General features: G+C 38.5%; 1 protein-coding gene across 1 annotated transcript; it reads right to left on the bottom strand.

Annotated features, from left to right (window-relative positions):
• Positions 1 to 196: 196 nt before the first annotated feature.
• Positions 197 to 8,104, bottom strand: SNRPB2 (small nuclear ribonucleoprotein polypeptide B2). Its single transcript, XM_062573557.1, has 7 exons — positions 8,041 to 8,104; positions 7,495 to 7,582; positions 5,406 to 5,578; positions 3,399 to 3,539; positions 2,252 to 2,305; positions 1,115 to 1,203; positions 197 to 582 (listed from the first exon to the last, which is right to left on the bottom strand). Exons 2-7 carry the CDS (start codon positions 7,556 to 7,558, stop codon positions 423 to 425), a joined length of 681 nt encoding a protein of 226 aa, XP_062429541.1. The 5' UTR covers positions 7,559 to 7,582; positions 8,041 to 8,104; the 3' UTR covers positions 197 to 422.
• Between the last annotated feature and the right edge of the window lie 6,785 nt (positions 8,105 to 14,889).

A 14,889-nucleotide genomic window follows, 5' to 3' on the forward strand; every position in this document is an offset into this window, starting at 1 on the left:
TGCATTTAATCTCACTATGCTAACATTCAGCATTCCTACTCTGCCTACTCATTCCTACTATTTTGCTCTAAAGAGAAAGCTGTTTTTTCCCACAATTCACTTCTGAGAAATGAAAAAGGTCACCTTAAAAGTAGTTAAACCAATACACTAAATAAGCCCCATGAGCCCAGCAGGCCAATAATAAGACAGAAAAGTATTTCTTGAAAACAGCATAAGCTGAATTTATTTTATGAAAACTGGTATTTGAGCACAAAAATTTACCCTCTCTTAGATCCATAGAAATCCTATAACTGTCCTGACAGTTGCTGCAATTTTATGCAACAGTCTTGACTCTTCTGTAGAGAACAACAAATATTTTAGCTGATTAGAAGTGGCATCATGTTGAATAGCCATCCACACAAGTCCTTTAGAAGTGCATCCAACTATTTCTTAGCGTAAGTGATTTTCATGGCATGAGATGGAGTAATCTTGAATCCTTGTAGAGCATCTCGAGCAGCTCCTGCCTGTCCCTCATTTTCAAACTCCACAAATGCAATATCATGACGTCCAGGCACTAAACGTACTTCTTTGAATCCAGGAAACCTGTTTTTTTTTTTTTTTAAAAAAAAAAAGGGGGGGGGGGGCATTGAAGAAATCAGATAACATTTCCCAGTTCAATAATACATCTCTCTTCTGTAGTCATAAAATCTTTTCATTAGCATCTACTGGTATTACAGTTACTACTAATGAAAGATTTAATTGAAGTGTTTTACACATCAAATCCTTGGAATTACTCCTCAATTAAGTGGCAGTAATTTTAACATCTTGTGCATATACAGAAGCAACTAAAGCTAGTTTTAAGACTACTAGTGCTAACATAAAATCTTAAATATTAGAAACACCAGCTTAAATCTGGCCCAGATTGGTAGTAGATAACTTATGCAGCCAAAACTAGCTATGAAAAATATCGAATTTACTTTCTGCACCACATCATCATCAGAATTGTCATCTGTAGTCTTGGCAGCAGACAACTGAATATCTTAATAAACTTACTTCAAAAAAAATCAACTAGTCAGCTGAGAAGAAAATACATAACAAGTGTTCAAAGGCAAAGTCATTTTTTTTGAAAACTTACTGATTGAATAACATGGACAGCATCATCTCATTTGTTTCCTCAGGCAAGTTATTAAGGAAAAGGATATAGTTTGGTGGGTTATCAGGCACCTGCAAAAACAAAAGAACAAAGCTCAGAAGATTATACACAGCTATGTGTTCTTCTCCATCTATCTGCACTATTATTTGTACTAAAATTCACATATCCTAAGGTTTACTCATCATGCCGCTAGCTGGACTTTACTACATCTTTCTGTAAAACGCAGAGACCTAGCTCCCTGGCTCTATTACAATCCATCTTCATTTGGAGAAATCTGTATTTTCAGATCAGTCATGTAGTATGTTGTCTCAGCTGTCTTAGTCCTAAACTTGACAGCTCAACAGCTGATACTGCAGTACTCCAATACTGCTCCCACCAGGAGTGGGAGTCAGGTGTCTATGCTCTGGCTGTAGGGCCATTTTAGATTCCATAGGCCAGGACAGGGTAGCTCATAAAGAACCCGTAAACCTGAGGACATGCAGCCTCCCATAAAGGCATTTAGAGGCCAAGATAAATACCTTGTTCATCCACAGTGGTACTAAAATAACCTATCTGTGACCAACTGTAATAAAACTCTTATCTGTGGTGTGGGTTTCAGTGCTCTATTCAAATCTACTGATCAGAAACCAATCAGTTTAAGTTTTAAAAATTTTTATCCAAAACGTTTACCAGTAGTACTGATTTGTGCAAACCCAAGCCTAGACCTAAGGCTGAGTAGTCAGTTTACTGACACTGGTCTGAAAGGCTTGTACCTTCCTAAGTTATGAAGATGCATAAAATACATATTTTGCACACATGCACACCCCACAACTTTAAGCAAGTGTCCTAATACTTAGACCGAGTAACTTAGAGGAATTTGTTCTGCTGATGCATTAACTGATGAAAATATTCCAGATAGTGCAGGGTTTTGTATAACACTGAGGAACTGCATATTTTCATTTCATGTCAGATACAACAGAAACAGAGGTTTTTAAATTTATTGTGCTTTACCTGATAGGCAAAGGCCTCACCAAAAAAAAGTTGTAAAAAATATCCTCAAGATTCCATGTATAATAAAGTTACTCATACAGAATAATTTTGAACATTAGTGCTTTTGGTTACAAAGATAAAAAGCATTACCTGCTGATTCTGTGCTGAAGTCCCTTGGGCATTGGCTGAATTTTGTGTTGTTCCCTAGTAAACAAGTATAGAGTAGTTTTACAAAGGAATTCAGTCAGAAATAGAAAAAAAAAGCACATCAGCATGTTTTTTGTAAAACTCAGAAGCATGCGGGAAGTTTTTTAAGCTGTAACCTAAGAAACATTTGCGGTTTATGAAATACCTACTGTTGGGAAACATAAAACCTATGGATTTTGTTGAATTCCAAAACCGGATGAGAGAAAAATGAAAAAAAATAAATAAATAAAAGGCAAAATAAGCAAACCCCACACCACTAGTAGTATCTGATCTGACTAATGATTGAGTCAGCAAATCTGATTTTATTGAGCAAATCAGCAAATCACCATTTCTCACAGTATGAATTTGGGCTCGTAGATGAGAAGAAAATAGTCTTTAAAATGAAGGTCCAGAGAGGACACATAAGAGAAAAATAGGTGTTTCCACTAAGGATTCTAGCTTATAGGAATAACAACTAAAGCTAGTGCCATTATAACTGTTAGCAATTACTTCTTTTCTGTAAGATCTGTATAATTGTTGACTGTGACTAAATCCTGAGAAATCTGAATACTCTGCCTAGAAAATGTGACTCTCCCTGAAACCGAGTCTTAGTAGGAATAACCTTACATAACTGAATATTCAAACTCCTGTGACTTAGTATTTTCTACTATACTTAAGCACATAAGTTACTGAACTTTGTTAATTTAAGCTGGGCCAGCCCTTAATGGAGATAAATTTTCAGTCAACTCCTTTTCATGTAACTAAATAGACTGTCTGTTCCCATTTACCATTCCACAGTGCTTATATATTGAGACGTTAACACAAACTTGTTGAGTACTTCAAGCTGGCATTAAAGGTAACAACTTTTCCCAATCCTGCCAAAGAAGTTAGCTTCTACTTCAGTTTATTGTACCTCCACCTAGCTTTATTTCCATCTGAGTACAGCAGACCTCTTCTCCTTCAGTCTGTAGTAAGTTATCAAAAATCACTAGTTGCCAAAAAGACCACAATTCAGAAGAACTGGGAAGTACTAAAGACAACATTTAGTGCCACAGAAGACTGAAAATAGCTTTCATAGGTTTTTTGTTTTGTTAATGCAGAAGCAGCTTACCTGGAGAATCTTTTTATTTGCTGCATTTGCTGCCTGCTCCAGAGATTTGGCCTTTTTCTTTTCTTTCCTTTTTTCCTTATCGGCAAATGTACCACGCATTTTAGAGATGATATCAGAGTCTGTTTTTGCATACTGAATACGCTTTTTAAAAAGAAAAGGGTACATTTTGCAATTCATTATACTTAACACTTTGCACAAACTTCATTAATTGTGTTCTACTGTACATTTACACAAATACAACCTCCAGGAATTTCATGTATTAGGAATACTGTTGTTCTAAATTGTAGATACACTTAAAGAATCCTTGTAATTAATTTTTAGTAAAATTACAGAACTCAAAAAAAAAAAAAAAAAAAAGCCTAGGATGGATCATTCACAAAAAGAAATTATTCATTTTAACTTGCATTGAAATCTGAACTCTGATCGGATAACAACATCTTTTTAATATGATTGTCAAGATAGTAGATGTACAAAGCTATGTAAATACAGTTGACTGAATTTGTTGTTGTTGTAGAAATTACTACCAAAAAAACTCAACCAACCAATCAACCAAAAACACACCACACATACACATAAAGGTTTAACCTTTCCTATGGGGGTTGAGATTTTGCAGTGATTTCTCAGATCACCATGGAAAATTTGAGCTCAGCAAAACTCAGACTTCTTGAACATAAAGTTCAGCCAAGTACCTGCCTTAATCCAAACTGGATTGCATAAACTGTGTCAACAGCACATTGCTTTTCCAGACAAAAGCTGACCAGTGCACTCATCAAGGAGATAAGTGAATTCAGCAAGTATACAAATGTGTATCATCGTACAGACACACGCACACACACGTACAATCCTCACACTTTTATCAGAGACCACCTCTCCAAATACAGAGTAACTTCATTGCAGGGAAAGGGTTTCTGTGTGCGTGTTTGTCTAGTGGTAGATAGAGCAAGCATGCTGCAGGCAATATTCAAAGAGGGAAGAAGTACACCTGAAAGCTTAGGAAGCCTTAATCTTTTTATTTCCTTCTGAATTTTACTGAGCACAAAATTTTTAAGGGCAAATGGCAGAACAGAGATTGCACAATTCCTTGTTAAGACTTCTGCTAAAGAATCTGAAGGTGTTAATGAAAGAAGTTTGTGAGCTCAGCAACACAAGAATTGTGTTCTCCTTAATGCTCAAAGCCTTGACTTGAAAGCCAGTAATACATACATTTATCATTGAAGTTGACTGAGCCATTTGCATGCATCATTACACCTTACAAATATATGCAGAATTAAGGGATGCCTAATTATCCAAATAAGCAACAACAAAAGTGTGTTAATTTTGTGTTACTTGGCATGTAATCAAGTATATTATTAAATCAGCTCATACCAAGTAGTATTGCATTTGCTTCGCTGATGTTATACTGAAATTCAGTTTGTGTTTGCTAATCTGATGCATGAACAAGGAAAAACTATTCATCAATTTCAAGAAAATCACCACAATCATTTCTCTTGGTTTATAGAGTAAACCATTATGAGAGCTTCAATCTTCTCACTTTTGCCTGCAGAAGGAAGTATTATATTTTAGGTATTAATTTGGAATATGTAGAGTAACCTTAATTACTATCATAAATTCAAGTGAAAATGTCTAATTTCAAGAATATTACAAACTTAGTCTGTGCAAAAGAAGACACGATGGTGAGCAGGAAGAATTTAGATCTTAAGGATTTTAAGTCAGCAAAGAAAAATGCAGTTTTTTTCATTTAGAAAACCTAAGAGCTAAGTTCAACATACTGTGTTTTTAACTAGCGTCTGTCCAAACAGCGTCCCTCAAGCTTGCATAAACATATGTATTAATCAAGACAGGGCATCACTGAAAAACAGACAGTTAAAAGCGTGCCACAATTGATTTTCAGAGTGCAAAAATATGAAGTACTGATGTGAATTCCAAGTACCAAAACCCTTTACAGTACCATGGCAAGTTTATTTTCAAATGTAATAGCCCCCCCCACACACACATACATACACTTACCATTGGTTTCCCATAAAATGGAAAACCTTGCAACTGCCTTAGAGCATTGGTGGATGATCCAAGTTCTTTGAATATAACAAAAGCCTGTCCTCTCATCTTCATCGTCTTTAGAGCCACAATGTCTACTACATGACCAAACTGTGAGAATAATGCATACAAGGACCTCTTCAGTTCTGTTGATGATATATTAAAAAAAAAAAAAAAAAAAAAAAAAACACAGATTATCACAGGTTATCTGCAAACAGCTCCTTCTGTAAAGTTTGAAAGTTTGTTGTCCTCTACAGACAGTACTTTTTGCTAGTTCCTGCTGAAGCAGTAATACATTACATGAGTTTGGCCAAAGTTGAGCATGAGCCAACTTTATTTCTTCAGTTTTTCTAATGTAAAGTACTATATTCCAGTTTACAAGTATTCAACTAGTGAAAAAGTTATACCTCCATCCATTTTACCATTCTAAGGGAGTATGCAAGGATTAATGTATATACACATTAAACATTATGCATTACAGCCAAAGATTGACCAGTATATCAACACTGTCACATGGCATTAAAAGTAGGACTTAAATAAAAAGACTGCAAATTACTAAATTAATCAAAATAAACTTAAGGCAAGTTAAAGTTTGAAATTTTGTTTGCAACAGTCTAATTCAATTCTTCCAAGCACACTGAATTTTTTTTTTCATATTGTAGAGTGGAATATGCTTTTACATGATCAAACCACCCCTTACAGTTTTAACAGATTTATTTTCATGATTTAAAATCATCTTACTCCACAAATTAAAACTTAATGTTATCAAGTTATCATAAAAAAAATCCTCTGTAGAATGTTATTATTCAAACTGATAATTCTAATATTTGAAATGTTTCCGCAGCATAAATTAGTGTTTTTTGTTTATTGTTGTTAAGACTCAATACTAGCTCACTGTCACTTTTTCCAGCTGCTCTTGATCAGCTGGAAAAATCAGTGTCAACAGGAAAACAATCAAAGAGACATCTGAAGGAACATGCCTTCCAAAAGCAATGGATGCAGAGGAAGAAACTTCAGATGCGAATAGGAAAGGAAAGGGGGAGGAGGGAGAAGAGTTTTCATATCAAACATTTTTAAGGGAAAAAAAAAACTCAAAGTACAATAAATATGTTTTGTAAGCTTGATGTTACAGGCAACTTGCAATTCTATGTTTTAAAAATTATAACCAGACACTCACTAGTTCATGGGGCATAGCGTGCCACAAATGAAGCATGAAGTTTAATTTACTGACTAGAATAATACTGAGAAATCAATAAATAGCATACTAGCAAAGTTACTTCTACTTTCAGATCACTTTCTGAAACACCTAAAAGAAACATTTAAGGCTAGTGTATGATCCAGTAACCCACTGTTCACAAACAGTATCAATTAAATTACCGTTAACACTTTTAGATTAAGAATTACACATAAGTATTCAAAAGTGGAGCCAGATTCTTCAATTCAGACATTGAGTACACTGCCAGATAAGGATGAATGATCTATTAGCACATTCTGAGGAGCTAAAAATCCTCAACAAGTTACCACTCTCTGAAGGCCTCAGTAACTGCACGCACACCTCTGTCTCTAGCAGAGGGAAGCAAAACAAGTTAAGCTTACGCCACTTCCAGTGCTTTTTTCATGGCATTAAAATGAAAAGGGGTCAATAGGTATTCCCACATTTCAGTGGGTGGGACCACCTGAACATACACAAACATGTCTGTTAGTAGTCATCTAATATTTTGATAGATTACTCCTATGATTACATTTACTTAAGGACAGACAAACCTAATCTCTAATACTAGCTGTACAACTACAGTACGCAAGCAATCAGAAGCTTCCTTAAAAGTAAGGACTCTAGCTTACAAAAGAACTTACACACGATCCAAGTTTATCTACTTCTTCACTATAAATTGACAGTTGAGAACGTGGTTCATGACCACAACCTATATTACATTACTAAATAGCTTAGAGGAGCTTTGAAGAGGAGACACTGCCAAAACTTAAGCTTCCAGAGCACTAACAACTGCAGGTGAATGTATGAAGGCCTAGCTTTCTAACGAATAAGACTCACAAATATCAATACCTTCTTTTTTAATCTTGTCGTTTATATTATTGATGTAAATCGTATGGTTTGGCCTGATATCCATCTTCCAACTCGCTTACACACCTGCCTAGAAAGAGCACAGGCATGAAAACGTTGTAACGGGTGGAGATGCGCCTTCGCCCTGCCACAGGCAGGCAAGGCGGCGCCGCCAGCCCCGAGGACACCCCAAAACCCGCGAGCTGATGCCAGCAAGGAGAGAGCGGCGGACGCGGGCTGGGCCCCGTGTCACCCCCTCTCGCTGGCGATTTCACACTACTCCCGCGCTTAACGCAGCGCCGCGACTCCCGAGACGCGCCCGGTGCCTGGGGCCCGGCCCGCGGGGCGCGCTCGCTACACCGCCCGCCTCCCCAGCGCGCCCCAGCCCTGCGGCCGCGCCCCTCGAGGCCGCCCGGAACACAGCGGGAACGCGCCCGGGGCCGGGGCCGGGGCCGGGGCCGGGGCCGGGGCCGGGGCCGGGGCCGGGGCCGGGGCCGGGGCCGGGGCCGGGGCCGGGCGGCCGCCGCCGCACGCGCCGCCTTCGCTCACCTCGTCCTGCCGAGATGGAGGCCGCGTCGGGAAGCGGCCGGCGCAGGCTGACGAGCCGATCCCACCATCTGCGATCGATGAGCCGAGCGCCAACGTGTCGATAACGCCGGCGCGCAACTGACGCGTGCGCAGTGGCGGGCGCGGCTGTCGGTTGTGGCGGGGCCGTTAGGGGCGCTCCCGCGGTGATGGCGGCCATTCGGCTGAGGAGGTGTCTGGCGTTGGCCCTGGCTGCCTTGCGTAGAACTGTTTATCGAGCTGCCGCTTCCTTGTTTGCACCAGCGCTCTGTGTGAAAACACATCTTTCTGGAACCAGCTACACAGGAGTGCAAGTGAAAAAGGCTTTTTTTCCCCCTCACATCAGAGCTGAGCCTGTGCCTCGGGTCGATGTTGAACCTGAAGCCAACCTGAGCAGCGCTTTCTATCATACTTGAACAAGAGCCTGGCAGCAAAGAAAAATTTAATCATTAGGCTCCCTGGTGAGGAGGTTGCCTGTAGCCAGTATTTAAGAAAGAAAATGCTCTCCATCCCTGCAAAGTGAAGGACGGAGAGTGATGACTGTAGCTCCAGTGGTTCCCACAGGAGAAAGTAGTGTTTGCTTTTTATCATACTATGCTTATCTGGTTCCTCAAATGTTTCTATCCTTGTTGCTCTGCTAGTTTTCCAAAGGCAATGAGATAAAAGGAAAAATGCATCATAAAAACATTAGACAAATGGTTTAGTTTAAATAACAAAGATTAGCAAACTGCACATGAATCATTTGTTTTCTGGCTGCTTCCTCCCTCACAATAGAGATAATAAGAAATTTATGCGTAGTGCAATTATTTTTCATGTGTCATTTAGCGACTATTAAAAGCATTATTGTCAGTTTTCAAACCACATACAGTAGAAATTGGTATAAAAGCCCTAATGCAAATTTTTCGTGTGAGTTGATTATTAGTTTAGAACTCAATGCATTTTTCTCTGAAAACTCCCACTTGCAGTTAGTTCTTTGTGTCTTACTGCAGCCCCTCTTGCCTGCCCTTTACGTGTGCTGTATCCAAGTTACAGTTAATGTGTTAATTTATATAGCTCAGATGGAGAACATTTTAAAGATTTTTTTTTCTAGCTGCTTTTCATATTTGGGGATGTGGATTGGAAATCTAACCCCCTAAAAGTCAAAAAGAACTAGTTCCTATACTGCAGGTGAAACACAGCAGGATAAGGCAAACTGCAAGTCGGCAAAGCACTTTGAGCCCCGGCCTCACTTCCCTTCAAAGCACGCTTGTGCCTGCACAGCCTGCTGTTGCGCAGGGAGAGCCAGGCTTGGCCTTACCTGCAGGACTGCTGCACAGTGCTGAGGAACCATATTAACTGTTTTTAGTTTGGAGATTGAAAAGACAATGTATCTGAGCATTTAATTTCTTGAAAATACTTCTAAAATCCCTGCAGTAACAGTATCTCAGGATAAATAAACAGTAGACATTCTCAGGTTGCAACCTTTGAATTTTTGGAATAATTTTGCAGGCAGAATGTCTTTATGAATGAATGATCATGCAGCCTTCTTCAGAAGCAATTTTGTGTGTTGAAGGTTTAACCTGGTTGCATGTTAAAAAGAAATTCCTGGGGAAAAAAATATAATCCTTAAGATGGTTCTTGTTTAAACTGCAAGTTATATTTGGACAGGTCCACAGTGAACACAGTGAAACTTACCTATTTGTAGTGAGACAGGAATATTAGGTAGAGTTGTCTGTTCATTTATATTTTAAACCCCCCCCCCCCAAAAAAAAAAAACAAAAAAAAAAAAAAAACAAACAAACAAAAAAAAACTTCCTTACTAAAAGCAAAATACATTATTTAGGAAATTTAAAATGAGCAAAAAGTAAGCTGTTAGTGAAAATGTTATTTATTGGTGTGATTTCGAGGTTTTTTTTCAGTGTGATATTTGGTTGTTTATAGCATTGCATGGTATGGGAAATGATGTGCTAGTATGATGCCTTATGCAATGTACATATACCACAAATTGAAAAGATGATAGACAGCAATTCCAAGCAAGTTTTAGAGTCGTTTTTTTCTGTTTATTGTCTTAAAAAGTAATTTTTAAGAGGAAACATAACTTTGAAATCCAACCTTCAGCAATCCGTTAAAACACTATTTTTCACTAAGGCTGCCTGTGTGCTGTTTTGTGTGGTCAGCAATGTAGTCCATATAACTCATAAATAAGTAACAAAGTTTGAAACCACTTCTTTGTCGTTGAATCAACATAGCTAAAGAAATTTGATTGTCTGCAAGAAATAAATTGATATATTATGAATGATCTTTAAAATAAAGTCTTCGGAGTTTCTTTTACTGAACAGTTAAAAGCAAGAAAACAAACAAAAATCTCAGTCAGCCTGATACAAAAGTAAGGAGGAATTCATGGCTTCCATAAATTCTTCTAGTGCAACATGCCATACTCATACTTGTTCAGAGTCACTTTAAACACTGTGATTTATTGTTCCAGAATGAAAATAAAGGAGAAAAGCTGCATCTTTCTTGCTCTTCAGGCAGGATTTCACTACCTGTTCATTAGGAGTGACGTTCATTCCTCAGGCTGGATGTTTTCTGCCCTAAGATTTGTTTTGATTATTTTTTTTCTTTATCTCCAAACAGCAAAGTACAGTGCTATTAAATTCACCGGAACAGTCATTTGTTTAAAAGTCCCTGAAAACTCCTTAAGTATTGTAAATTTTTTTCAAGCTTCTTGGTAAGAATACCTGTAGCAACTTAGTAAGCAGTTACAATGCATCACCCATATAACGTGCTGTAAACATATTTCCAACTTCAATAGGTAGCTGCTACCTTGTGAGAGATTGTCAAACTGTGTTGGGGAATTAAAAGGAGAGAGAACAAGGCTCTTGAAACTACAGTGCAGCCACTATTCTGCCCCCTTTCTGCCCTTTGCTCAAGGTCAATGAAACCTGACATTTCATTATTACTATTATGAAAACTGTAAAGAAAAACAGATCTGCTTTTATTTTTTTTTTAATTTCTAAATTAAATTCAATTCCCTGAACTAAAACAGAACACTAACCAAAAGCTGTATTGAGAGAAAATTTCACTCCTGGTTTGGTAGCATCATCAGATCCTCACTGTTATGACTGGGACCACATACATGCAATGGTACTTCATACTTTTTGCAGTTGTTTTCTTGCTGTGTTAAGATGCTAGAATTGTTAAAGTAATGTTACTCTAGTTTATCAGTATAGAAATATTTTCATTTCACCTGGGGATGGAGGGAGGGGAGGGAAAGCACATGCTGGAAGGAATTGTGAATACTTTGATGGTGATATAGGTGGCTTTGTCTTTAGTATTTTGGTTCCACCCTTTGATTGATCTGTTCTGCTGTGTGAAGTAGTAGGATGATATAACTGCTAAACGTTGGAAAAAGGGCAAGGACAATGCACAGAGCAAGTGACAGGAAATAACGGAAATTCCCTAACAAATAAAACATATTTGTCAGTGGTGTTGTGAGCACTTATATTTTCTATCTTTTGAAGTCAATATGCATGAAACCTTGCATTAAAAACATAACTGGTCCCTCGAAAGCTGAGCAACTTAATGATACATATTCAACTGGAAGATGCAAAAAAAAAAAAGGTATTAAAAAGGTATTAAAAGGAAGGATATAAATCAGTGGTTGCTGAGCAGTTATACTGACTACAATCCACTAGTGTAAATTGCCAGAAGAAGCTGAAGAGGCAGCAGTGATTTACAGATTATTGTTCAAAGACTCAGGATACATGATCTCTGTAAACTAACAAAGTAAAGTGAATGGACAGTGTGATGGCAAAAGAAATCTAGTATTGACAAATGCATGGCAAGGCATTTTGGAAAGAAACATTTGAACCACAAACAGTGGAGTTTCGAATTAATTGTAAGCACTCAGGAAGAAGATCTAGATGACTCCGCTGGGAAGACAGTAAAACAGCCAGTGATAGTGAAGAAGGCCAATAAAAACACAGTATGGAATGAAAAACGTACTGCAAGTTTTTTTAATACAGCTTAACATCTACATCTAAGATAAACATCTACTAAAAGATGGTTGAATATGTTAGTGATGAATTAAAAAAAGCCATACACATAGTCCTCTGACATTTATTATTGACAGTTTATACATATTATCTTTAATCCATGTGCAGTGCCTGATAGACCTTTCAGTTAAATGTGTAAATTATTAGTCAAGGGAGCTTCACCAACTAGGAGGTGTGTATAGCATCAGAACCAATTATTTATTAATATTGTTTTATAGGAAAAAGATTCTGTCATGATTAGTGTAAACATTTGTCTCTTCTCTAGGTTAAATCACATTTCCCTCTTACCAGGTCTATAGAAAAACAGCACAGCGCTTTGCTTTTTTTGACACACTTCTTGTTTATGACAACAGAAAACAGTTGCATTGTTTTTTAAAAAATCTAATTATCATGGTTAAATGAACCAGAATTAAATTGTAGATACTTGAAATTCATAGTTAATTAGTTATACCTAGTATAAGCTGTGAAATAAGTACTTTTCATCTTTATCAACCATGTTGAAGATCAATAGAACTTAGAGATGCAATCTCTGAACAGAGTCGCACAGAAAGCTTGTTCAACAGAACCCATTCAAATTCACTAATAAGTTACTGCTTCCCATCTCCACTTATTTCTTCAATATTAGTGCTCAATGGATGACAGCAACCACCACTACTGTATTAATGCCAAAAAGGTCTCAATTAGGCTCATGGCTTTTTGAAGCCAGTAACAGACAAACACCACCACCACAACTACCACCTTCTTCCCCCCAAAATCGGGGCATACAGGAAGGAAGGGTCTGTGCCCCAGAGAACTTACAAAACCTTGAACGAAATCTTTCCTCTGTGGTCATACTGTTTTTTCTCCTAGTCAGCCTTTTCTTTTATCAGAGAGCCTTTTCTCTCTCGGATCAATTGCTATCAATTAACAGTAGGCCTTGTGTCTTTTATGTTATACCACTGATTAAATCCCCTTAGGCAAAAGATCATCAGAATTTGCAAGAATGCTAAACACTGCCCTCAGCAAATATAAAGAATTCTCTGTTCTGCTATGTTTATCATTATAGCAGCTCCCAATCATTTCTAGGAGTTTGAGTGTGCTAACATACTGAAAAAAAAGATGAAATGTGGGTAGTGCTTTTAATTTTTCCCCCAAAATTCCAAAATAGTTCTGGGTGCTTGGATTTTCCTTTTATTATTATTGATTGGTGGCAGTGCCATCTGTCCCCGCTGTAACTTTTCACTGAGATTAGCAGCAGTAAATCAAGTACTGGTTTGATTTATTGTTGTGCAGGAGTACATGAACTCCTTTCATTCATTTTCTATCAGTTTGGATTTATTTATTTATTTGTTTGTTTTACTAGAATCAGTATGCTAGTATATTGTAAGTTATTTGATTTACAATACATTGGTATTTGAAAAAGAATACTTTGGAATTCTAATATATATGAAACATTGCAGCATAATAAAAAAATCAAGACTTACCTGGTTATATAAAATTGCCTAGTTGACTTACGCCTTTTTTTTAAATGCACCTCTTCATCATTTGTTGTATTTCCATCATGCTCTCTTTTTTTTGGTCTTACAACCAGCCATTGTAAACTTTCTCACTCATGTTGATATGCACTAGTTTTAGCTGCAGCACTTGCGGCAGTTCCCAGGTGCGTGCTCTCACAGCACAGCAGGAATTTTCTAGCTGCAAAGCCAGGATGAGAAGTGTTGTTGTGCTCTGTGTAACGCATGGAAGAAGAACACTGGGCGCAGGAGGGCATGAAGCTCTGCTAAGACCAGCAGACCTAGAACACTTGGAACAGGCTCTAAAGCAAGACCTGCTGCAGGACCAAGCCTGGGTGCTCCATGAAGCCACACACTTTTGGTGAAACAGCTGGAGTTGCCTATTAATAGGGAAATGGAGACTAAGAGTTGGGCTCAGGCTGCTTGGGAGCAGCAAGGGCAGACTGCTTGGTGAGAGAAAGCAAGCCTGGAGCCAAGCATGGTAGCCAGGCAGATAGACTTCACCAGCAAGGGCACAGTTTCACAGCACCTGGACAAGAGTAGCAGATCCAGTGGCAGTAACTAGGGTTAGCCACTGTGCAGTGATCACCAGACAAGTCCTGAGCCTTGTGGATCAGGATTAGGGGGGGCTACTTGGCCAAGCACAGTTGCAACATAGCTCAAGCAAGTATTGAAGGCCATAAACTGGGCTTAAATGCAGCTCCAAAACAAAGAAGGGAAGCTCACAGCAAAGCTTTTCACAGCTCTTTTCACAGCAGTCTGAACTACAGTCACAGCTGCACCTTGTCAGTGCTGGCAGTGATAAGCCACTGGGGTGGCTTAAGAAAGAAGCTATGGAAACTTGAGAGCTTCTTTCTAGGATCTTATTGGAAGGATGTGCTCAGGGCCTTGACACAGACAAGCTGAAGAACTATTGATAGTGCAGACAGAAGCTTCTTATAGAGGCTGATGCTGTGAACATTGCCTTTATATCTTGAGTTTGAAGCATCTGGGAAATAGGTGTTGATGTCTGCAACAACCTGGACAAACAAACATAAACAGATGATAGGAATCTCAGCCTGCTTTAAGCTGCATCCCTGAGCTGGAAGCCAGAGCAGTGGGTAGTAAGGGGGTTCCTCATCAGGAAAGGGGGCCTTAAACAGCTGGTGGCACAACTGGGAACCTCTCTCCAAAAGTGGAGGGAGTAGAATATGCCCTGGATGGGTGGGCAAATCCCTGCTTGAAGGTGTAAGAGCCTGACAGTGAAACAGAAGCAGATTTGCCCTTAAGAAGGCCCTCATCAACAGAGAGTTGGTTACACCACTTTT

This window comes from Rhea pennata, chromosome 3 (genome assembly GCF_028389875.1).
Source record: "Rhea pennata isolate bPtePen1 chromosome 3, bPtePen1.pri, whole genome shotgun sequence".
NCBI lineage: Eukaryota > Metazoa > Chordata > Aves > Rheiformes > Rheidae > Rhea > Rhea pennata.